At 30.3% G+C, this 26,168-nt stretch overlaps 1 protein-coding gene across 2 annotated transcripts in view; it reads left to right on the plus strand.

Annotated features, from left to right (window-relative positions):
* LOC111033107 (A disintegrin and metalloproteinase with thrombospondin motifs adt-1-like) overlaps nucleotides 1-26,168 on the plus strand; it is a 53,807-nt gene that overhangs the window by 18,802 nt on the left and 8,837 nt on the right. For both annotated transcript variants that reach the window (XM_022313701.1, XM_022313702.1), the window contains exons 5-16: nucleotides 412-464; nucleotides 581-754; nucleotides 2,817-3,013; nucleotides 3,523-3,572; nucleotides 5,324-5,465; nucleotides 9,909-10,037; nucleotides 12,845-13,040; nucleotides 16,835-16,930; nucleotides 18,668-18,788; nucleotides 18,889-18,992; nucleotides 19,334-19,457; nucleotides 22,387-22,562. In XM_022313701.1, the coding sequence (XP_022169393.1) occupies nucleotides 412-464; nucleotides 581-754; nucleotides 2,817-3,013; nucleotides 3,523-3,572; nucleotides 5,324-5,465; nucleotides 9,909-10,037; nucleotides 12,845-13,040; nucleotides 16,835-16,930; nucleotides 18,668-18,788; nucleotides 18,889-18,992; nucleotides 19,334-19,457; nucleotides 22,387-22,562 (1,562 nt within the window). The remainder of the gene's footprint in view (nucleotides 1-411; nucleotides 465-580; nucleotides 755-2,816; nucleotides 3,014-3,522; nucleotides 3,573-5,323; nucleotides 5,466-9,908; nucleotides 10,038-12,844; nucleotides 13,041-16,834; nucleotides 16,931-18,667; nucleotides 18,789-18,888; nucleotides 18,993-19,333; nucleotides 19,458-22,386; nucleotides 22,563-26,168) is intronic.

Here is a 26,168-nt window from a genome sequence, read left to right on the forward strand (position 1 = left end):
AATTGGCGCTCAACCCGGGGTACATAAAAGAATTGTGTAATAAACTAAAATTTTAGCAGGAGAAGTTAACGTTTTAAGGAAGTGTGTCCATGTTTGGCCGGCTTCTAAGGAGTGACAATATAAGTTTCTTGTTTCTAAATTCTTCTGATGTACTTATACATATAGTATAATATGATTATATATTATGGCAGCTGTTTATATATCACATACCTACCTAGAACAGTCGGGCGTGATAGGACTGCTGAAGACATGGCGCGTTCATAAGAACGAAAAATAAATAAATAGGATAAAATGAAAAACTTTAAGTTCCGTAATTCGCGTTCTTCTTTCGTCGCCGACGACGTTCAGGACTTAAATACAATATATTCCTCTTGACAGTTTGTATTTATTTATTTTTTCTCTCGTCCACAGATGTATTGCGAAGACCCAGTGAAAACTATGCTTTCATGTCACCAGACCTTTTTGTGAGTATAAAAATTAGTGAGGTTTTTTTGTTGTCGCTGTCGTCGCTTTTTCTCCTTCTCCCCGTCCCTCGCGTTTTACTCCATCCAGGATTTTAATTAAATATTTTGTCGAGCAGGTAGAGGACACGAAATACGACGAGGATGGAACGGCTGCGGCGGTGGAGGCAGCGGCAATGCCCGTATTGGAGACGGCGCTCTATTTTGACGAAGCGGCGTACAAAACGTTTTCGGAGTACTTTAAACACGACGACGAACACCTCGCCGACATGATACTCGCTTACGTCAACGCCGTGAGTATATTACTATGTTTTGTATTGTAGCATCGACTTCATGCAATTAAATAATATTATACGGTATTAAAATGTATTGGCAGACGATATTAATAATTTCAACACTTGAGACACAGTAAGTCCGATATCTGACTATTTTTTCACGTCTGATGAATTATTATTTACGAATAAAATTAATAATCCTTTATTGTATATTAATAAAATCACTGTATAATCAATTAGATAATAATAATGCTAATTACAATGCTGTAATATTATATAACACAATGCCAAACAATACGATCTCATATTAATAAGACATAATAACCGATAACTTTAATTTTAAACATAAAATGTCGAATAATTTAGAATATATAATTTTTGGTATAAGGCGTATATACAATGAAATTTTAAAGCCAAATGGAAAATTAAATACTATTAAGGGTAAAATCCAAAAAAGATTCAGGAAAGTAAATGAAAAACCTAACCTAACCTAAAAATCAGAGACTGAAAAAATTCACTATTAATTAGTAAAATGCGAGATTGAACAAATCACTCTGTATAATATTAAAAAGACAACTGCAGTCAAGTCTTGCAGCACCGGTGACTTAAATCGAAAATTAAAGTTGAACATTGACGTATCTCGTAAATAATAACGTACGCTCGTTAAGAAATATTATTATATGAATTTCCTAACTAGGCTTTGGGCTAGTAAAATTTAAACACAGTTTTCGTACGCATTACAATTTATGTTTTTAAGATGCTACAGTATCCAGCATTTATACATCATGATAGAATACTTTAAAGATAATTAATATTCGTGGCACACCTTATATTTTACATCTCGGGTCACCCCGAGATGTGCCCAACATCACTCGCATAGCGCTCCAAACAAAAAGCAGTAAAAAACATAAAAAAATTATAAAAAATAATTTATTAAATATTTACCCAACAACCGATATTCCATATTAGCATGACTTAACGAGATTTGATGTACCCCGAGAGTATTAAAATTCATCAAAATACTAATATTTAATCAACATTTAATTTATTATCGACTTATTAAATCAAATAAAAACATATTATATTATACCATGTATATTTATAATCATAGTATATATTTTTCCTTATTGTTTTTTTTTTAATTATAAAAACTTTCTAAAGGTAAACGGGATCGTTTATTTTTCGGAACTTTTTCTTTTATATTACTATGCCAGAGTTAATTGTATATTTTAATATGAGTTATGAAAATATTGTCATGAAGAACATTATATTATATATAATATTATAAACTCAGCAGTTTTAATAAGTATTATAAATTATTTTATTAATAAATTACATTTTTTTTTAAATTTAAATATAGTATTATTTATTTTATTTTACATTTTCTGGCATATTTAAATTATTTTAAAAGAAATATATTGGTTTTTTTCATTAAAGATGGAGTTACTTTTAAGCTACTTGGTATTTTTATCAAATAATGTTAACTTAAATGAGAAAATTATCAATACAATAACGTCCATCAACTGTTTGTATTTAATGTTAACGAATCGGTTCGTTAGTTTAAGCTTTATTAATCATGTTTTTTACAAGACATTTTAAACAAAACAAACAAATATAAGTGAAGCGATAAAATTATATCATGGTACCTTTATAATTTCTATCGGAAATTAAATAAACCGTTATTATTTTGTTTTACTTGAACGAAAAAAGATAATTTTTAAATTAACTTAATTATTTTATTCTACTTATTTGTTTGAACATAATACACTCATACAACTTAAAAAAAGTTTTAAATAGAACTTGTTTACGAAAAAATGCCACTTGACACTTTACATAATATCATAATTTATTAATTATTGTAGTATATTATGATCTTAAGTTTTGTAACTTCATTAATTATTATTCTACTCACCATAACAGTATTCACATAAATGAGATTATAATATGGGAAAAATAAAGATTCGATATTGAAATGTCGTGACAGCGGTGTTCACAATGTTGTATATTTGTGTACCTACTTTTTCGAATTCCGTTTTGTTTTTGGAACGGTTTTAAAAATTAACTTAATTTTCCACTTCAGGTTCAAGTACTATACCACCATCCGAGCTTGGGACAAAAAATCGAAATCGTCTTGGTGAAACTGGAAATGTTCAAAAAACAACCCAACGACTTGCCACATTACGGCGGCGAGAGGAGTTCGTTGTTGGATTCGTTCTGTGCTTACAATAAGAAATACCGAAAACAAGAACAATGGGATATCGGACTCTATATTTCGGGGTATATATTATTATCATTAAACAAACATTATAATAATTTAGGTAAAATATTGGTTTAAGGAATCTTTGTTTTCGTTAAACGTATACAAATACCTTGCTAGTATAATAAATTTTGTCACTACTTAAGCGAGTACAAGTTTAATTGGTAATACTAAAATACTAAATACTAAATACTAATAATAGATACTATACGTGAATGTAAAGATAAACAAATTATGAGGTATACATACAATATATATAATACATTTAAGAAATTTGTGCCCAAAAACAATGTAACTAAATAGTAAATTATTAGAAATGTTTCATAATATTTACCTATTAATACAATTGGTGATCAATAATTTTTTTTAAGAGTACAACTTTTAGAACTCAGTTAGAGAGAATTCACCTCTCAGTTAATCTTAAATCTTACGAAATTCTTCTTATTTTTTTAATTTAACACTGCAACTAGATATCACGTTATGGTCACGGTTATAAGGAAAGGTATTCAATTATGGATTTTTTTTTCAGTTTAGACTTTTACGCGATGGAAAACGGACACTGGAGTGGCTCCACCATGGGTGAGTGTAAGAATAATAGAAATAAGTAAGAAACCCGGTATTATCATGCAGCTCTGATACGTATGGCGCTGATATCAAGCCACATTTGGGTGGTTGGTAATTGGTCTATATTGTATCTACGATCTACCAACCTGGTTTAAACAATATGTGTTTACATTTTATTATCCTGGTACTAGGCTACAAATTAAGAACATATATTTTTAAAAGGTATTTGGAGATTGGGTCTCAAATGTACCTATAACTTAAAAATATACAAATATATATATAATTCTTAATTACAGCAGTACTGATATAATTTTAAAATTTTGTTTTTAATAAAAATATAACTAGGAAGTGCATAACATAAATCAAATAATATATTTTTTTTCAATTTCTTAAAAATATATTAATTATTTTTTTTTTTAACAATGCGAAGCAGATTTCACAAATTCAAATCTGGTTTTATTCTCTTCTTCGTATTTTTAATTTCATTAAGAATATAATTCTTTTGAATTAAAGTTCATTTCCAAGCTTTTAATGTTCTAACGCTTCTAATTTTAATTTAAACTTCTGCTCATACCAGATTGAGTTATAAAATATCGTTTAAATTAGAGGCCCAATCGCAATATCTTATAAATATAAAATTTTAGTGTTCTAATAATTTACCGTAAACATAAAAAAAAAAAGATCATTGTAGCCAAATATTTTCGGGCACCACACATTGAATTTCCCGATTTAAATATTGTGCAGCTTACTTCACTTTCCAGTTTTCACAGAAAACTATGTTATGTACATAGTTCGCAAAACATACCATGAAGCCGTATTTGATGCGATCATGACTCTTTCTATCTGCTATACTAGATAAAGTAATTTTAAGAGTTTTTAAGTATTATATTTTTGAAGTCTAGAAACCATTCGGAATTATCAATATGCCCATGTTTTTAAAATCATTTTTAAACACTCCATTCATTCGTGGTTCGAAGCCTAAAAGGTTGGTCACGCAGTAATTGTGCTATACTCCACGCTTCGTACCGACCATAATCTGCTACCTAATCCTTTTTTCAAATTGGGGTTCAATCCCCTTGTACCCTATCCAACTGTAGAAGTGCCTTCCATAATATATTAATAAATTGTCATACTTTTTCCTTCATTAAACTAAATTAAAAAAAGGGATTTTCTCAGTCGGCTACCACTTCTTTTATATTTATGGACTTTCCTCGAACAATTTTTCCATTCTTCCAAATAAAAGTCATTCTGTATTTCTTCTCCATAATATAAGTTTTTAAATGTAAAACATTTATATTAACTGTATATAATTCAATCTAAATGTTTCTGTACATCTGCTGTGGATGAAATATAATAATGTAAGCATGTGTGAATACATGTTAAGTGAAAACAAATTTATAATAATTATTGAGTTGTACGATCTTTAAAAATAACAGACACTTTTGTTTGGGGCAAAGTATGATAAAAAAAAAAAGGTATGAAATTGTTTATTACACTTAGCAAAACCTACTCTGAGCCATACTATGTAATATTTTGTTTTTTCATTTAAATGTCAATATTATACATCAGTTCAAATGTCGAACAACGACGGTGATATATTTTACGCTGATTAGCATATTCGAAAGACGAAATCGATATACTTGATGTTGTTTTGAGCAACATAGCAAATTACTCTATAATTAAATATTCCAATCGTTTAGACGATTATTATATTATTATTATTATTATTATTATTATTATTATTATATTATATTGATATTTTGCAGGCCTGGCGACCGTGGGTGGTGTCTGTTCGGAGAAGTATTCGTGCATTATCGCTGAGTTCGGTTCTACGGACGCGCTTGGAAAACCGTACCCGTCGGCGGGCTTTACTTCCGTATACATACTGGCCCACGAAATAGGCCACAGGTAACTTTAATTGTATATGTAATATGTATTTGTATTTAAATGAAAATCATTTTTGATGAGAACTCGCCCTGATTAATATTATTATTATTACATGCGTAATCGTGACGGAACAAAAACTCCCGAAAACGCCACGTTTATTATGTCTTTCGAAAACCTTTTGCAGTAGTGCGAAGTGGATTAAATTAAAATTTAATCATTTTGTGCCGCTTACGTCGTCGTCATCGTAATAACTCTCATCGTCACTCCGATCCGACGACGACGAGGAAAGAGGGAAAAAACGAACCCCTCCTGGTGTATACATATATTACCCGTCGTCAAAGACCGAGAGACCCGTGAATAATTAATTACTGTTAAAAACATATTATACACTATCGTATTAACGGCTCGGTTTTAATGTTTTTGAGGTTCACTCGAGAGGCGGCGACGAACACACGTCGTCGGCGATGTACCAGATATACTTGGTATATATTCTATACATATAAGATCTATACACGTAAACCTCTACGTTTTTCCCTCGTCGGGTTTTAAAGATGTAGCGGAGTAGTAAAGGGCTATCGTACTTATAATTTATGTGGATTTTCATATATTATCATTATTATGTCTTTATTTTTTTATATAATAGATCATCAGCTACTATTATAGTAAATAATATAATAGCTAGGTGTAAATCGAGCTCATGAAATCGATGCAATACTGTCCCTCAGCAACGACATTTTTTTTTAGCAAGTGGCGTAACCAACGTTTATATAATATTATTTTAGTCCCTTTGCTATATTATATTCGTCGATATTATTTCAAACGTTTCGTATGCGGTCTTGCCATGACCCTACCGCCTCATAAAATAACACCAGAATGTTTATGTTGCGTTCGAATGTTTATTCGATGTTCGAAACGACGGCCTTAATTATTGTCGAAACCCGCCCGCGGACCTGCGCAGTAGCTACGTTTAAAATGTACCACCCGGAACCCGCCAACGCACAGATTCGTCCGAAATCAAGGTTTATACTATATAAAAATTTATATAGGTCAGACATCAAAATATGTATATTAGGCAGATTTTTTGGCTGGCCAGAACGGATAACGATTAGCTCTGTTGTAGACTCTTTACAAGCAATGTAAAAAAAAAAATAACGAAAAAATCTCCATGTCTATTAGTTTACTTAACTGCGATTTTATTTATCAATTTATCATTTATGCGCTGCTCTATATTATTGTAAATATCTGCAGACACATTTTTTTGCCAGGATTCCCAACATTTTACGTCAACTGCGCGGCGTTGACATCAACGCGAAATGACAAAGTATTACAATACCTAATAGTAACGACAATAATAATTAATATAGCACGTCGTCGGTGCAGTGTTTCCGTAATAGAATATTATATTATATTGTTTATCGATTTACTAGTCAGGAGAAATTAATCATCGGACAATATTTCGTCCGTCCTCCAAGGCACGAAATTAATAAACATTCCACGACGACGTTTCCTATGGGAAACATTTTTTTTTCATTTTTGATTACGCGTATTACGTAAAATATTAAACTGATATTATATTATTACCATTATTATTATAATTATGATTATTATTATTATTATTATTATTATTAATAATATGTCAGCGACCGTGATCGGCTCGATTGTTTACAGCCAATACGGGTGTAAACGTCTCATCGAAAGCCAATAAATTTAAGATCGACTGTTTCCGTTTGAAATTTTCCAATAAAATTGTCGCTCGACATTTGGATTGACGGCCTCGCGAAATGAATCAAAAAATAAAAGTTTCTCTCGTCGGGATTAGACAACAATAATATAATTAAACATACATTTTTAAGACACGTCTGCTCTGCTATAATTTTCTAGTTTCTTTTTAACACATATTGACAGTGTGTGGAATGCCGATTTGCTTGTATAATAATATACATACCCACTATGCGCACTGTACATATCCATATAATATTGATTTTATATATGTTAATCTGGTTGAAACATTCAACGGACGTAGAAAACGATAATCGAGAAGCGTATAATATTATAAAGGGTTGTAAATTAATTAATCAAGTAGTATGCGGTTTTTTTTTTATTCGTTTATTTAATTTTTTTTCCGATCCAACAAGTATGAATACCTACGCCATTAATGAATAACAATAAAATTTATTCTCGTACTGTGTGTTCGAATCGTTTGAATTTTCGATTATTTTATTTCCTGTTTTTATTCATACGTATACCTAACTGCATTGTACATTTATTTAATTAAAATATATTTTACTAAATAAAAACATTTCGTGCGTTTTTATTATATTATGTAATTTGTAATAAAAGCATAAATATTAATTTACGTGTTTTTGTAAACTGTTTTAAAAATAAAACTTTTGTATTAACAATTAAATCAATAGTTTTCCCGTCGACGTATCTACATAAGGTTTATTGAATTGGTACAATTTTACGATTTTTTCTCGGTGTTATGTCTTTTTTAAGTTTATTCGTTACACTTTGGTAACTACAACTGCAGCACTGATATTCATCTATCCAACTTGGTTAACTCGCTGTTTGTTTATTTGTGATTATAAGAGATAGTGAAACATCAGTGATAGTCCTGTAACTGTATTGTCTTAATAGTGAAATCTCTCTTAACTTCTAAACATCTAAACATTATTCAATAATGGACAGATTTTAGGATCCCGGAGAAGACTGATTCAAATCAATTAACATAGAATCTATCTGATGACACGATAATATTATAACAATTCACATTTATACTAGGTAGAATATTGATAATCAGGAAGAATTCAGACTTATTATTATATTCCAGATTAACGATTTATCCAAATTACTGATTGTTTTTCAAGAGTACTCAAATGACCAAATATATTTTGTTCTATCGCTCTAATTAAGCAATTTATATGAAAATTACAATAAAAAAATAAAAATACATAATAAAATGTAATAATAGTTTTCCAAACACTAAAGATGAGGAAGTTAATTTAAATAGTTATAAGTGAAGAGATCAGTACTTTATTGCTTTATTTTTTGAGTTATGTTCGCGAACTTTGATCTGAAAAAATGTTGATCAATAGACAGTACGCTCACTGAGAGAAGTGGAGGAGATTCCAGATAATATTGTATGTGTATTGTATTTGCATAATTGTGATTTTTTAATACTTCTTACTGTTAATACAAAATAAAGGGTTGTCTTAATATACATCAAGTTCATCACTTAATTGTATTTTTTGAAACATGTATTTTCAATAAACAAAGAAGTTTAACTTACAAACGTATTTTTCATAAATTTAATTTATAATAAATTATTATTGATATCATATATTGTATTATAATAATATGTATATTATTTATGTTATTATTGATGTTATAACATGATGAGATGTGTTCGTTTTGCCATGTTTATTCTATGTGTATAAATTATTTTTATTTACTTAAAGTGATTCATATTCAATATTTTTAAAATCAATAAATCAAAAACCTCACATCAATTTTAAAATAATAGTGTAGGCAGAAGAGGTCACCATAATCTAATAGTTGAAATTTCGTGTAGTATAAAATAGAAGAACATTTATTATTATAATCGTAATATCACCCTCCCGGGTGGTTGATATTTTCGGATGTCGTTTGAGCATCACTATTATTCATTTTAATCTTTCTTGTAAGACAATTGAGCATCGTTCAATTTTTCGGTTTTACATGGTTTGCTCATCAACCGTTTAAAAGGTCACACATCATTTATATTATTTAACAATATAACAGAAAAAAGGTGTATACCCAAAACCTCAAGTTTTTTTCTAACTTAAATCTTAAAATGTATACATCTCTAAATAAAAAAGGTTTGAATATTGTATAGATATTTCTGTTTTAAAATATATTTGTACCGTAGTAATATTGTGTAAGTCAAACATTTGACTACAATCAAAAACATTGGTTTAAGTATACCACCGGTGACATAAATAGGTTTACTTTGGTAAAAATAATGGGACAAGACAATATATTAAGTATTCAAGTACGTATAGTATTGTTTTTTGTACTTAATTAATTGATTTGTATGCAATTCATTTTTTATTCATTTCTAAACTACATACATATATTTGTGTTTTTATTTTTTGAGTAAAAATGTAAATGTATGTTTTTTTTATTATTTTTAGACTTAAAAATCTTAAATTATTCATTATCCATAAACATTATATGCGAAAAATTTATAATATTTTTTTCATACCCTTCTATTGTTCAGAATATTGATGTACATTTGATGTTCGATATTTTGGCACTTATGTCAGGTAAACAGACGATGTGCAAATGACGTACGGCAACTGATATTATCCAGGGATTTTACTGTATTAAATGTTACTTATAAAATTCAATATGAAATAATATGAACAATGGACACATTACATAGGAACATTCGATTCTTGACCTTAAAACCATTTTTCATTACAGTTTAGGTATGCATCACGATGGCAATACGAACAATTGTCCGAAAGAAGGGTTCATAATGTCACCATCGAGAGGGATTACTGGCGAATTATTATGGTCAGAATGTAGTGCACGTGTTGCAACAAATCTCAAGTAAGTCAATTAATCTGTGATTTTGATTTTGAATAAAATTTATGATTTACCATGTTTCCTATAATTTTTGTATTGATAACTGGGTGATGATCATGGTCTAACATGTACCCGAATGATTAAATACGTTCAGCATTTTGTGCATACACAATTAAATAAGTACGTACCTAAAGAAAACAAATTTATATTGGATTGATTAATTTTCATTTAATTTGTTATCAATTCCAATAATTTGACTTAAACTCAGGAACCGTCCACAATTTGTTTATACAAAGTATGTTATTAACGATCTCACCAAAAATACATAATTGATATAATGTATAATATATAATGTATAATTGATAGGGTGTTTAATTTATTGAAATAGCTTATTAATGTTAATCATTAAAAATACTTTATATAATTCAAAACAAATGAAGCCTATGAATAATTACATTTACAATAATTGTGACAGTTCGATCGTGGACCGACCCAACAAAACTGTTGAATCGAACTGCCCCCGTGGCCGACCGCCGCTTTCTAGCAAGGTCGCCAACCACGAGCCGAGACCTGGATAGGTCGGAGCACCGTGGATTTGATTATTCACAATAATAAATGCATACACCAGGAAGAGTTAATAACGAGGGTAATACTAATAATAATAATAATAACTCAAGACACGGAAGTTATGTGCAAAAAATGATATATTGGAAGTTGGTGCCGAGAAAGCTCAACAGGGCGTAAAACTCGGACATAATAAAAATAGCTTACACAACGAGCAAATGACGAGGCACAACAGATACGTATAGTATAATAATAAAAATGTGTTTAAACAACCATGCCTAGACCCCAATGGCTCCACTGGACGGTTACCGGTCAACATGGCGAAATATAATATGTACAACGATAATAAATTACAATAATAAATAAAATGTTTACCAGCCAGATATGTACAGATTTTATGTTACCAGTACACACATACGGTATCGCCCGTCTTTCCGCCGGCATTGCCGGGGAGGATTTCAGCTGTCGCTACTCCATCGTCCACAAATAAGGCAGCTTCATCAAAACAAAAAAATATGAACTTGTTCGTTCGGCAGCAGCAAGCGAAAAAAAAAAATAATAGAACACGGGCCGGCAATAGCCGGTCGCCGCCGCTGAAAAAACGGGTGGTGGGAAAAGTATAATTCTAACATTGATTAGATTAGTTGGGTATTGTGATTAAGGTGTCGCCTGCGATGTGATTGCGAACAGAGGTGGTGTGGTGTGCGGGTGGTGGTGCGGTGGATACTAGGTGTATAGTATACGCGGCGTATTTCATATATTCTACTCATTATCAGGAGGCATTTTTGTTACGTTACATAATTTACTTTAAAATTTAATTAACTGTTTCAAAGTTTTGAGATAAGTCGTCAACTATAAATAAAACTGTTTTAGTATCAAGCAATTAATAGTAATAATAATAGTAAAAATATTTATTGAATCATTATCAATTACAAAGTAAGTAAATTATACAATAGGTATTCGGTGAAAATGAATTTCAAACAAAAAAATAAATAGTAGGTATTTTGATAAAGCTGTCAAAAAACGCAAGCTTGTGAAAGAAAAAACTGCTAATAGTTAAAAAACAGTTATACAAAATAAATTTAACATAATTTAAAACAACACTGAACATAGATGAAAAATCTAAAATGCTAAATTCAGTGTAACGTATAAAATAAAATTTAATACATAAAACATTTACACTTATTTACATAGTTAAAATTTTTTTTTTTTATTATAAAAAGTAAACGCGTCAACATTTAAACGTCTTAAGAGACTAACATAATATAATGCACATAAAATATTTTCTTCACCAAACAATTTCTTATTAACCGGTGTATTATGATTTACTCCATGCTTTAATCTTGTGTGATAGCGATGTTCAGGTTTATAAGCATCAATAATTTTAGAAAAAACAATATGAAAGTACACTATAAATATATGCGAAATATAAAATATAAAATAGTTATATTATTAAATTAATTGTATATTAATTATATTATTATACAGTTAATAAGTCAAAGAGAATTTGAATGATAGATAGCTGTCCATTCAATATCTACTTATAAAATCAGTAATCAGTATTTTATTTATTTCATGTATAAAATTAAAATGTTTATGGACCAATTAATTAATTTTTTTCGAACTCAAATATCACGAACACGAACTTTTTTATATATTTCTAATTTACTGAAAATTATGTGATATTATCCACGTTTTAACCAAACCATAATATTTTCAACCATATTTTTTAGATAGGTACTAGAACTAGGTACTTACATATTACTATATATTATACAATTTTAATTCTTTATATTATCTTATTCAATTCACTATAATTTCAAAAACAATTTAATATTTCCGATCACAATAAATATTATGTAAGGTACACCTACGAATAAAGGAAGAAAAAACTATAACTTGAACAAAATTATACTATTTTACGAAAATATTAAAAAAAAACTGTTTACTAGTGCAATGTTAATAGTCTAGAAATTTGGTACACCACAAAATGTGACCTACTTAATTGATATTGTTATGCCGCGCTATAATAACATTCTAACTGTGGTCGATTTTGTTCGCTCGAAACGAATAATAATTGTTCACGATTTTCCGAACGACTACGCGTTTATCTGAGACATATTAAAATACACAACATTTATATAATACAACCACCCTGTGCAGCAGACTTGCCTGGTTGAACTATATACATTATCGTTATTATTATAATTATTTTACGCAGGGCCACCGTAATATAATTTTCTGTTGACAATTTTTTTTTGCTCCAGCAATCTCGAATGTCTCTTCAAGCAGTCCAGCAGTCGGCATTCGGCCACGGTCCAAAAGTTGGATCACAACAAATTCGGCGACAAGCCTGGCCAAGCGTGGGACGCTAAAAAACAATGCGAACTGCTGTTATTGGACAACGACGCCCGGGTAATGAGCACCGAAACGAATTTGGACTCGTCGCGACAGCAGCCAGAAGTAAGTTTTGTCGTCACGACAACGGCCATAATATAATGCAATAACACCTCGTTTAACAAACACGCCTAGTGTATAACATGTTTATAGTCTCCGACTCGACCCTCCCGCACCGCATGCCTGCTCACTATAGTGGAAATAAAAATTGTGATCCCACGTCGTTAGGAAAAATAATATTTTCCGCACACCTACTGTTTCCGATATTTTAACGACAATACCTACCTCACAATCTGGAGCATGATAAGCGTAGAAATCATTTTAGTTTCTAACCGACTTGTAAAATTATTATGATATCTGTACATCGAAGGAGTGGTTTTACATATAAGAGATGGTTCAGCGTACTAGGTAGTTGGCAAAGGCATCCCAGGTTTAAAATTAGCTGCAATAGCTCCTGCAGTTCCTCCAAGTAATTAATTTCACAAATCCTTAATAATTAACTCTTGTGGTTCGATTTTTGAATTAGTTAAGCTTTAAAAAAAAATACTTACACAACAATACAAAGATCTGTTTTCAAAACAAAAATTTAATCATGTAGGTACAAATTATTTCTATTACTATCAAAGTGTTTCAAATTTTTAATACAATAATATTACTAATTGGTATCTATCTGTTCAAATAAATAAACATTATATATTTTGCTGTATTTGGTCGATACCCCTTATGGTAGGGTTAGACAGTTTGTAGTTCCTAAATGAAGAAGCCCCTCGGTCCGGATGATTTGAAAAAAAATATGTCGGGGTTCAGAACATTTTTTTCATTCCTTGAGTTATTTAGTTATTTTGGGTTTACAAAGAGACAATTAAGAAAAAAATCATCGTTCAAATAAAATATTTTTGGTGGTCCAATTATTCAATCTTCGTGGTCCGGATGTGGAAGTAACCCGCCTATTATCGACCTCTGTTTTAGGAGGTTGAGGATAAAATGAATTAATTATACATCTATCGCATACACAATCAACGATAATATTATTGAATTATGTGTAGAACAGATAATTGTTCTAAAGATGGCATATTGGCATATAATATTAGTAATATGATGACCATTGAAAGCGTAACACTTCATTTGGCATACGTCTTAATACATTCATAATTGTGGTTATATCAATTTTTTTTGCGAATTTGTTTACATTATAACTCTTATAACTCGTTTCGTTTGTATATAATAAAATATGTATAGTGTTTATTGTTGTTTTATGTTTACCTATGATAATGCCATCGTAACATAAAATGTAATACGTATGCATTTTTACCCTATCCAGGCGTCACATGAAGCCTTGAACGGGTATAGAGGGTTTGTTTACATTTATTTTTTCTATATCTAGACTAAGCAAGAGGGTCCGTATCATCCGGTTTTATATTAAACGAGGTTATATTGTGATGCACGGCGATACTACGTGAATTAATATACGAATAGGACTGGGTGGGGGTTTTCACCACGTATTTTTTAATGTACACAGTTACTAGATTGTAAAAAATAAGAGCTGCGCTCAAGTTTTTGCCAGTCTACATCATCATATCATCAGTGATACACACTTCGCAGCCCACACTAAAATTAAACTGTTTATTTTACTGTATGACAAAATAAAAATTCTTATTTTTTTAGTTCTATTATATTTTGAGAGAAACAGAGAGGTTCCAGCGATCAGCTTCAAAGTAACATCAAATGATAACTGAATACAGTTTTTAGGCATACACTAATATGTTTTTCTTATTAAACTAATAATTCTAATGATTCGTATGGTTTGTTTTTTAGGGTATGTAAATTATTTGTTTCGAACTGATAAATATCATTGCGTATTATACGTTATATTCAATAAAAAAAAATATATGAGGCGCTTAAGTAATTTTCAAAAATAATATTTGGCCCTTTCCAAAATCCTTGTGAGGACCTACGTGTGTACAATATTTAATGGTACTTTTCTTAGTTGTATAAAAACTAAACATGTTAAATCAATAGAATCATCAGTTAAAATCCCAAATGGTTGTAAACGTATTGGATTGAATGTCAAGTATTGTTAAGTATATCACATGCTATACACCTGTAGTGATCGACAATTATTATTTTGGCCAGTTTCGGAAGTTAGGAAGTTTTCGTCGTTTTCGAGACCTAAAAATGCAATGTACATTAATATGGGTGTTCAAATAATATGAGGCCGAAATCAAATAATACAATTAAAATTAATAAAAATCTCAATTAATTTGTCATCAAATAAAAATAAATCTGCCTTCTGTGAAAAACACAAAGTTAGTTCTCTGATGGCAGTCATAGGTAGGTGACCCCTGCAGTTGCTATACACCATCATCGCATATATACGCCATCATTCGTTTGATCCTCGACACCGAGCCCTAAAATGACGAATGGAATATTATGTCATATTTTAGTAGCTATATATAAGATATTGGGTTCTATTCATTTCACTAAAAGCCAAAAATAAGTATATAATTACGAGGTCTGACACATGTTTATCTCGGTTGTAGTAGCAACAGCTGAATTTTGTATTTCCATTTCAGCGTCGATCATATTATGCGGACAAACTGTTGGCAGAACAGTACAGTAATTGACATAAAGTTTGTTGAGTACCTTTTCGAAGAAACCGTTTCCGCTCCTTGGCGCGATGCGGACGATGCACTTTGCAGGCATCTTATACCTACCTATATAATATCCTTGGCGTACCGCGTTTTTCCGTTTAACCTACACGTTAGGTCATTCCATAAAAAGCTCGATTGTATTGTTGAACGACGTCTGCAGTAACTTTTCATTTACGGGCGATTTTTTTTCGTCATTACTACTCTATAGTATTACTTTGATTGTGTTTTCCTGCGCCGTTATTATGTTGTTCTGCGATTTCCCCGCAAAAATTCAGTCGGAGAGTATACTTTCTACAAACCCATATTCGTGCACGAGTTTGTATGTACTTTTGTTGATGTTTTTTGACGTTATTAACCGTTTAAACGCGTTGTTTGAACTTTATGAAATTTAATTTAGGTTTTCAACTCCGTCTAATGGTCTCGGTTGTTTTTTTTTTAATTTTAATTTTCTAAAACACAATGTCTTTATAAAATGTCGATAAAAAACATTTAACATTGCAAGTGTATATAATAATACCTACCCTTATTATGTACAAGCATTTAAAGCTTTAGAAATGAAGAGTAAATAAGTACACACATTTTAATGGCTGTACCTGCTGGGAATGTCCCTTGCATTTTTTATGCACTATACTATACTATTCACTTGGTGGCTCGTCTGAAGTTTAAAACTTTGATAAATATTATACTACATATTATTGGCGGTCCAACAACCGATAATAATAACAATTGTTGTGAAAAACGGTTTGCTCCTGAATAAAAAATGTGTTATGCCCTTTCAAATAAAAAATAAAACCGTAACGAAAATCTTACGACAAAAGTTTACACAAACCGATGAAAAAATATCTAGTAAAACAAAAGTGGACCTATCAAATCGCTCTCTGAATATATTATAAATTATGTACTAGTATTAAACCTACCGATTCTTTCAAAACGTTGCATATACATTATACAACATTTTGGTCATGTCAAATCGAATACATTTTTACTGGAAAAATACGAACACCGCTATTTGGATCGTTATAATACACAATATTATAATTCACGAATTAATGGATTAGTGATTAACCATAGTATGTATATTGTATGTATATAATTCTAGAAACAATATTTAGATGCACCGAGATAGGTATCGGAGATACGCATATTTATCTTGATAAAATTGACAATAATATTTTGAACGCCCCGAGGTTAATTTTATATTTTTTGTAGGATATATGTGAAAATTTGCAATGTGAAACGCCAAACCGACCTGGATATTATTTTGCTGGGCCAGCATTAGAAGGAACCACGTGCGGACCCAGCTCGGTAATTATACGCATAATTATATTTATATTTATATTATATTATTGTTCATATTTATACACGGCGCGTGGTAATATGTCATTTTAAATGTTTCTCTCTCTCTCTCTCTCTCTCTCTCGCTCTGCTTTCCAGACGCCGTAAAACAGTGCTGGTAAATGGTAATTATAGGTGAAACACTCATCGTTGTGCATGTTAGAACAAAATAGTCCTCGTCGCGCAAAAATAAGTCCGATACGGTTATTACTTACAGCCAGTAACGTATTCAGTGAGACGATATAGACATTTTTTTTTTTGTAAAATTATAGTAATACAATAATTGTCAGATTAGCATTAGATATTATATTGAAAACAGATGTTTATTGATGTTAAAAAGTAGAATTACTATATAGAGTTGATTTTAAAAAAAAAACTAATCGCTTTAACTCTCCTGGTCAACCTTCACATACGTCACAGACTTACTGAAGACGTTAAGTCCTAATAGCAAGAATTAAGAGTAGGCAGAGAATTTAGTAAAAAAATGTTTACAGTGTTACATTTTTTATACAATTAATATTAAACGAATATAATGAAATCAAACTACAAAGCACGACCATGTGCCTTGTTTATATTACTCGTATTTCTTAAATTTGTATAAAATATGTCAGAAAATTATTATTTTGTCATTTTATACCATATTATAACAAAACGTATAAATAAAATTCCTGAATGTAGAATTATTGTTATACCTACAATATACTGCCATAAAAAAAAAACAACTATTGCTGTATATAATATACGCAATATTATATTGCACATAATATATTAACTTTTTTATTATATTATATTGTCAGCTATAAAAAAAATATTTATATTAACATTTTTATTTTTTTTAGAAAGAGTGTAATCATTTTCTACTAGGGTTTGCGACTTAAAGCATTTGCTTATTTTTTGTTTTGACATAAAATCTAGCAGAGTGCTATGAAAATGTATGTCATATTACTACGAAAAATTTGAAAGTGCTTAGTTTTGCTTATTTTGGTGGATTTTTTTTGCTTTTTTGTTGTTTATATTTCATAATGTGAGTCAACACAGTCACTTAAATTAGCTTTTGTGATCGTAAGAAAAATCTAATGCGAAAATATCTATTATTTTATTTTATAATATAAGAGAAAAACATTTAAAGTTTTAGGGGAGAACCTATTTTTTCATTATTTGGAGTTTATGGAGATTCACAATTTTTGAGATTGCTTGGTTCGATTTTTTGAATACTTATAATTAAGTTGGTGAGGAAATATTTTGTATGCGTCTTATTTGATCATATTATTTGATTGTATACAAATAGTCTCGAGCCCTAAAAACTATAATAGTTGTGACCAATAGTATTTTTTTCTAGAACACAATATAAAATATTTTATAAAATGAGAAACAAAAATAAGATTATGTAGGTAATTTTACTTAATTTGTATCTGTATAGATCGATTGATCTAGTAATATAGATACAGCACGGTTCGTAGTATTGACGTCGTACGGACATGTTTTTTTTTGCAAATGACGAAGCATACCTATATGTTATATTACGCGTAGTGTGGCCAGAAAAGAAAATATAGGTTGTTGTACATATAATGATATATATGGTTTGGCTTAATTCGATCAACCGATTTGACGCGAACATTTTTTTTTTTAATCCACTCTAAATTGAAAAAGCTTTTTACGGGTTACCCGGGATTGAACCTATTGTTGTCGATTTTTTTTCAAACGCAGTGGTGCGAGGCGGGAAAATGCGTTAAAGGCAAACCAAAAAAACCCAAAAAGATCATAAAAGGTGGATGGAGTCTGTGGAAGGTGCACGAGTGTACGTCGGGGTGTATACATAAGTCAAAAGGTATGTGGGTTTTTTTTTGTTTATTTATTTTTCCACACTTTTATTCATCGCTTCGTAACAACAATGCGCCGCCCCGACGACGTACCACGTTTGTTTATAGGTTTCAGATCTAGGACGAGAACGTGCAACAATCCGAAACCGATAAACACGAACGAGGGATGCGAGGGGCCCAGACACGAAGCCGTTCTCTGCAAAGACGACAAGGTGTATTATAATATTATATACCAATATTAATATTCTAGTCCATACTAGCGATTCTCGACCTGGGTCTGGCTGACTATTTAATTATTTATGAGGGTCGCCTAAACACACGATTTAAACCACTTATTTTTTAAGTTAACTTACGCACGATTTAGGTACCTATTTAAGCGAAATGTTTGTAGTGGTATAATTTAATAGGTACCTAATTTTGGTGTCTTCACTTTGAACAACTTGAGAATCACTGGTTCAAACCATTTTTTGATTCATTACAAACCACGACGTGATCGTAATGAATTTATTAGTGATGGATTTATATTAACAATAATTCGTCTTGTGTCTCTTAGACGTGCCACAAATCCAAAAAGATATCTGCCGCGGAATACGCGACGGCCAAGTGCAAGGAGTTGGCATCCATACTGCCGGCGTTGGACAAGGAGTACTCGGGTCTGCAGGCGCCTCACGAAGATGGTTAGTGCAATCAATGTAGTTAGTGGTTCTCGAATTTCAAATATTATGTATTTGCGTAATGCATGCGCGCTACTTTAAATTAACACGATTTCGATGAACAATCCAGCAGAACAAAACGACGGTTTCACTCCAAAAACGGATAGTAAAAAAAAAATTAGTACCTATATAAATAATTAGTATATAATTAGTGTATAATTAGTATAGTCACAGTAGTACTAGGACTTGCAGGTGATACCGCCTTAGATGTATAGATGTATTATATATAATAATGTATAAATGCCTATCCTTGTTTGCTCGATGTTAATTAATTTCTCAGATCCGTGTGTTCCATTTATCGGTGAGTTTGGAGAAAGGTTCAATTTGTTGATAGGTTAGAATGAGTATTGATTACTTAATATATTGATACGGTCGAAACAAATGTGTGATTATTTCTTTAAGTCTTACGATTGTTGTTTTATGAAAATGAGATTCTGATTGTTTCATATTATTATGATGTGACAACACGCGTATTGCCGTGTATAAGTTTAAACTTTGAAAGATGCACAAATTGTAAACAATATTTACTTAGTCTTAAAAAAGACGTATTAAGTACACAGTATTGTTTTTTGTACGCTTAACATTATTTAGTTCTCGTCTAATTTTTTCTAAAAGAAGTAACATTATAAGTAAGTTACTACTTACATCGCAGTCGCATTTTTTAAAACACATTTTAAAAGCGCTCGCGTGTTTGCTAATATACTGAACAAATACACGATTGTTGTGTTCGATTGGGTGTGTATAATTTGTAACGCGAGCTTAACTGGCTGCGTTTGAAATTATTTCTGTGTAAAACATTTTAATGTTGTAGTATTTTTGTTATTATCCTATAACGATGTAACGATGATAATATTTAGAACCGTTGTCGTCGCATATAAAGTGCGTTGTCTTAACAAAATATAATAATATTCGTTGGTGACTCTGGCCATTGAAGTGTCACATTGAATTACATTGCAAACATCATCAAATATTATAATCGAGGCTGATCATCTATAACGAGTTGAATAGATAATATTAATTTAAAAAAATACAAAGTAACTAATTAACACAATGAATTAATTTTATATTTAAAGTAACTAACTATTCTTACTCAACGAAATAAATAATTTTTTTCAATGATATGCGAATACTTATCAGTTAATCAATTTTATAGCAGCGTTAAGTTAAACTGTTTTCTTAATTTAGACATAGATATTTGTATTTTTTTTGTTTTGTATAAATAATTATTTCATATAAAAAAAATTACCATTATATTATGTCTAATTTTGTATGTGTCATGAATACAACATTGTAGAGGTAGACTGCAGTTCAATTGTGAATCTGTTTCTAGATTTTAATATTTATCAAAATCACGTTTATCAATACAACTTAATACAATATATTTCCATGAAAAATTGTTATCTCGCCCAAACACATTATTTAATCGATTTTTAACTAAGTTACTTTTCTTTTTTCATCTATTTAAGTTGTGACTTTCACAAGTTAGAAAAAAAGAAAAACTTCTTTGAATTCCAATATCTACATTTTTCTATATTATTCGGTTTATTTACAGAGTTAAAAATGAGTTAACTTGCCCGACCTTGTTTGTTTATAATCTTGTCGAAAATTAAGGTAAATTTACTATTTTCTCTTTTCCAGGGCTCCTAAAAAAAGGTCGTTCGTGGACCGCTTTAAACTCATCAGTATACAATATTATAACTAATAATCGACACCATTTGTTATCAAGGTGTAGGTATCTTTATTATATTTATCGTCGCCCGATATACATCCGTACTCCTACAACAACTGCAAAATTATAGCGAACGCAACACCGAACGAGGTGTAAACAATTATTATCATCAAATTTGTAGTGAAAAAAAAATGTTAGACCTTTTCCGTGATTATAATAATATGATGAGGTAGACGCGAATACAAAGCTCATTAAGTGGTTCACGAATCAATCTTCTCTCGACAAACCTTCTATTCCAGAGGTCGTTGGAAATCGGCCACTGATGAGCTGTTTCGTTACGTATCAAACTTCAGTGTTATACAAATCAAGTACATAAGTTTATAAGAGACTATTAGGTACAGTTACATTTATTGAATTTTAAACAAAACATTTTTTTATTTCCTTAAAATATAAATGCTTTTCAACAATTTTCTCCGCCTAACAAAATAATCAATTATATTTCGGTCCGACATGGTCGTAATCCAAGGATTTTACGTTTCCTGCAAAATCGACATTATGTTTATCATAGGCAATTTTATTGACTTTAATTCAGTTTAATGTACACAAGCATCGAACAATATTCGTCAGATTTTCATTTTAAGTATAAGGAGTACAACTAACGCGATATTACTATGATACGTATTTACGTATCCGTTTTTATTCTTTATTAAAGAAAATAATAATGAAATATTCAAAAACACGATCACTTGATAAGTCTTAATATATTTTTTATTTTTACACAAAGGATTGTTCGGGAAAAAAATCCAATGACTATACGGTGCTAAATTCGTTTTATTCACACAGAATTTATAAAGAAACGTTTATTGCTGTTCGACTCTCGCTTTCGGAGTTCTCGTAAAATATTATAATATAAAATAAGAGATACCAGTATTATTATATTGTTAACGGAGCGTTATAAACCCGATCACAATAATTATTTCCATTTTTATTTTTATTATTATTACAACTACAACAATATGTAAATCATTAAAAACTATATCTCAAGCGAAATGCCAAAATATAATATTATTATTAAATCATCGTAACAATACCATTATCAATTTGAATCCTTTCTGTATACGGGCGTCTCGGTCTCTTGTGATATTGAATTATTATTTAATAATAAACCTACTCTATTCACATAATATTATATTTTAAGCATAATTTATTATTATACTATTCCAGCCCGCCCGTGGATGGGGTGTTCGGTGTTCTGCCGGCGCAAGGACACCGGGTCGTTCTACACGCCCAGGTTGGACGTGTCAAACTTACCGGTCGATCCGTACTTCCCTGAAGGAACTTGGTGTCACTCCGCGGACAACGACAACTATTACTGCCTGAATCACGTCTGCACGCCCGAGGTAAGATAATCATTGTTTGTCGTGCTTTATCTCTGCACATCATGAATGTCTAAATGTTGGCGGACCACGCAGAGAAGTCGGTGTTTCGCGTCGATCACATAATACTCCCGATAATAATCTGACACTGATGTCGGAAACAGTAGTTCGGAGCGATCCTTTATGGGCGTATAAATCGCGAAATTGTTGTCACAAAATCACAAATAAATGTCCTCTTATGTACCACGCAGAAGGCACTAACCCTTTGTTCGGGGGGAAATGGAACATCGGTTGTTCCAGCCTACCACGAAAAGTGACTAAATACTCGTAGTATAATAATTAATAATATAATATAGTGTAGGTAAGGTGTAACAGTTGATGCTGCTACTCCATGTATTACTAGTTATCTAGTTATCCCGCTTGATGTTAACAGTGCCAAAAATAAGTTATTTAAAAAATATATATACCATATTTCTTTCAATTATAATAGTATTATACCTAATAATATGTAACCAATATTTAAGCACTGAACAATAATCTTAGCAATCTATAAAAGTGAAAAAAATAATATACGACCACCCTCCAAATCTCAAGGAATCTATTGACATAACATTTGATTGAATACGGTCCAGTAGTTTTATGAGTCTACAAACCAATGTAGGTAAAAAATATTGTGTCCAAGTATCAAAATTATTAAATCCAATCATAATTACAATAACTATATTATATGTTACCAGTGAAAACTGGCATTCATTTATATAAACAAAAATACTATATCATAATACGTAACCTGGTAACCATTTAAAAACAAAAACAAAAATTTATAGAAAAATCCTATTGAAAAAAAGCCTCAGTTTTTCCCGAATTTTTTAATTTTCTTAGCAACTTTTCCAATTTTTTTCAGTTTAAACCTCATTCAGAACATTTTGAACATTTATAAAAAAAAAATTAATCAAATCAGTCCAGCCGTTCTCGATTGATACTCTACCAACGAACAGCTTTTTATTTTCATTTTATAGGTTATAATTTAATAATATGTACGATATTTGGTATTTAACTTACCTATAACAAAATATGATATATTATAATGAAAATAATGTCATAAATTATTAACATGTGTAAGTTTTGTATAAATATAGTATATATATACGATATACCTAAAATGTTATACTTATACACCTGATGGTTTTTTACATATAACTTCACGCTGTATATTATGCATAGAAGAGTTCATATAAATATTTAATTTTTTTTATATATAAATAATAATTAAACATCAGCCATATTCAGACATAAAATTATTTATTTTGGAAATTTTTCATTGAGCAAATAGGTAAAAAAAATATCTTATTAATTGAGTCCCACATGTAAAAATGCCTATAATAGCTATAATAATATATGAATTTTTAATTACATTATTAATTAGGTATATGTGTTTATGCTATGTTTATTATATTCAATTTTTTTAGGGGCTTTTTTTCGGTGGACTTTTTTTCCGCCTCCATTAATTATACATGTATAAAAAAAAGCTTATAATTGTAAAAAAATTTAAATATAGATATGAACTCATCTGTACATAATACATAGTGTATATAAGTTATAAGTCAAAAAACATAAGGGGTTATACTTATGTATAACATCTTAGGTATTTAATATGAACTATATTTATTCAATAATTATAGTCAAAAAACATCAGTGCTACGTATAATATACTATACATACTTCATATTTTTACAAAAATATCACATGATAATAATTTATAACATTATTTTAATTATAATATATTATATTTTGTTGTAGGTACACGCCACACGGTAATTACTAACTCGGAGTATAGTATGCACGAGTACACGTATTCACATTTATATTTAGTTTTTTTTCTGGGCTTTTTTTCGTGATAAAAATAATAAAAATACAGATCATAAGTTATAAATTAAAAACTTTGGTATCGATAACCAGCCCCTGGTCAAAATTTTAAATAATAATACAATTAAAAAAAATATATTATTATAGTCAACTAAAAACAATATAAAATATATAGGCTTATCGAATGACAAGTTGGTCGTGTTTTAATATTATAACGATGCTAAAGTGCGACACGCCAGGAAATCCGAAATAATAACCCGCATTTAATCTTATCTTATAGTATTTTAATAAATTATCGAAAAGTATTGGCCTGGGAATAATAGTTACAGTAACGTTTATGAAATTGTATCAAATATAAGCCATAATTTCCTAAAATAAGTTATTTTACAAATTTTTATAATTTTGAACAACGGCAATGTTGCACTAAGTTTGGGTAGGTAGAATGTACGCAATCGTAATAATGAAAAAGGTCCATACGCAATAGTATCATACGCAATAGTAACGCACCCATAAAAAAAGCTTCGAATCCTGATTAAGTTTAATAGGTAACCATATACCCTATATATTTACTAGAGCCTAGTATATCATCAGTTTATATTTTTTTCTGCGATTGGTAAGAGAATAATAAATTACAAAAGGTGCAGGCACCATAAAATTTGTTGACGCACGTGGACTTCGGGGTCGGTCGACCTTAACGATGACGATTATTTTATATCTCAACAGGTGATTTATACCGCGACAAGAGGAAAGATCTTTTCAGAGTAGTTATTGTAGCGTCGGTGGTAGGCAAAATGGATTAACCATAAATAGATATATATATAAAAGGATAAAAGGTCACGGCGACGACAACGTCTGTATAGGTAATACTGCTGCAGCTGCAGACTCGGCGATAATATATCTAGGGATTTGGATGTTCGGTGAATGATATATGATAATGAATACAGTCGTGGCGGTGGCGTCGACGTATATACCTGTGTCATAGTGATTTTCTTTAGTGTTGACACAGAGTATATCATTAAAGAGACAATAATATACGATGATAACAGATAAACAGACATTTTTTCTCCTTCTTTTTTTCACTCTGATGACACACCGCTCTATAGTACCTATTGCTACAGTGTGTATTATTCTTTTCAATTTAATATTATTACACGCCCGGCGTATTTTGTGTGTTCGGATATTTTGATAATATCAAAATATTATTTTGTTATAATATATTTAAAAAGTTTGGAAACATATTTCAATACGAGTTAAATAGTTAATGAGTTTCCTAACTTTTCGAACATGCCACCGTATTATTGTTGTACCCGAATTTAAAATTATAATATAATATTAAATGTGAATATTCTCAAACTTGATTTCTCGTAGGAAAATATAACTTTTCGTGTTTCCGCGGCACCGTGGCCGTATACCTCAAATAATATTACGACGCGAAGGAACATGACTTGTATATTATAGCCGTATGTACCTACGCCCGAATTTGCTTTCTTTTAATTTGTGATTTATACTTATTTGAAAAAAAAAAATAACCACACAAACCTTAAAATCAAATTGCTGATATAAAAAAACCTTTCCAAAACTCATCTGAACCTACCAGATTCAGGGAAAAGTTCATAACAACCAAACATACAAAAAAATCGTACTTTACTCAATATATTTCCCTAAGAAAAATAACTAATGCCCCTCCCTTTGTTTTGAATCTTACACTCACGAATGACTTAAAAATAACAGCAGTATTCGATGTAGCCAAATTTTTCTAAAAAG

Source organism: Myzus persicae, unplaced genomic scaffold, assembly GCF_001856785.1.
Source record: "Myzus persicae strain clone G006 unplaced genomic scaffold, MPER_G0061.0, whole genome shotgun sequence".
NCBI lineage: Eukaryota > Metazoa > Arthropoda > Insecta > Hemiptera > Aphididae > Myzus > Myzus persicae.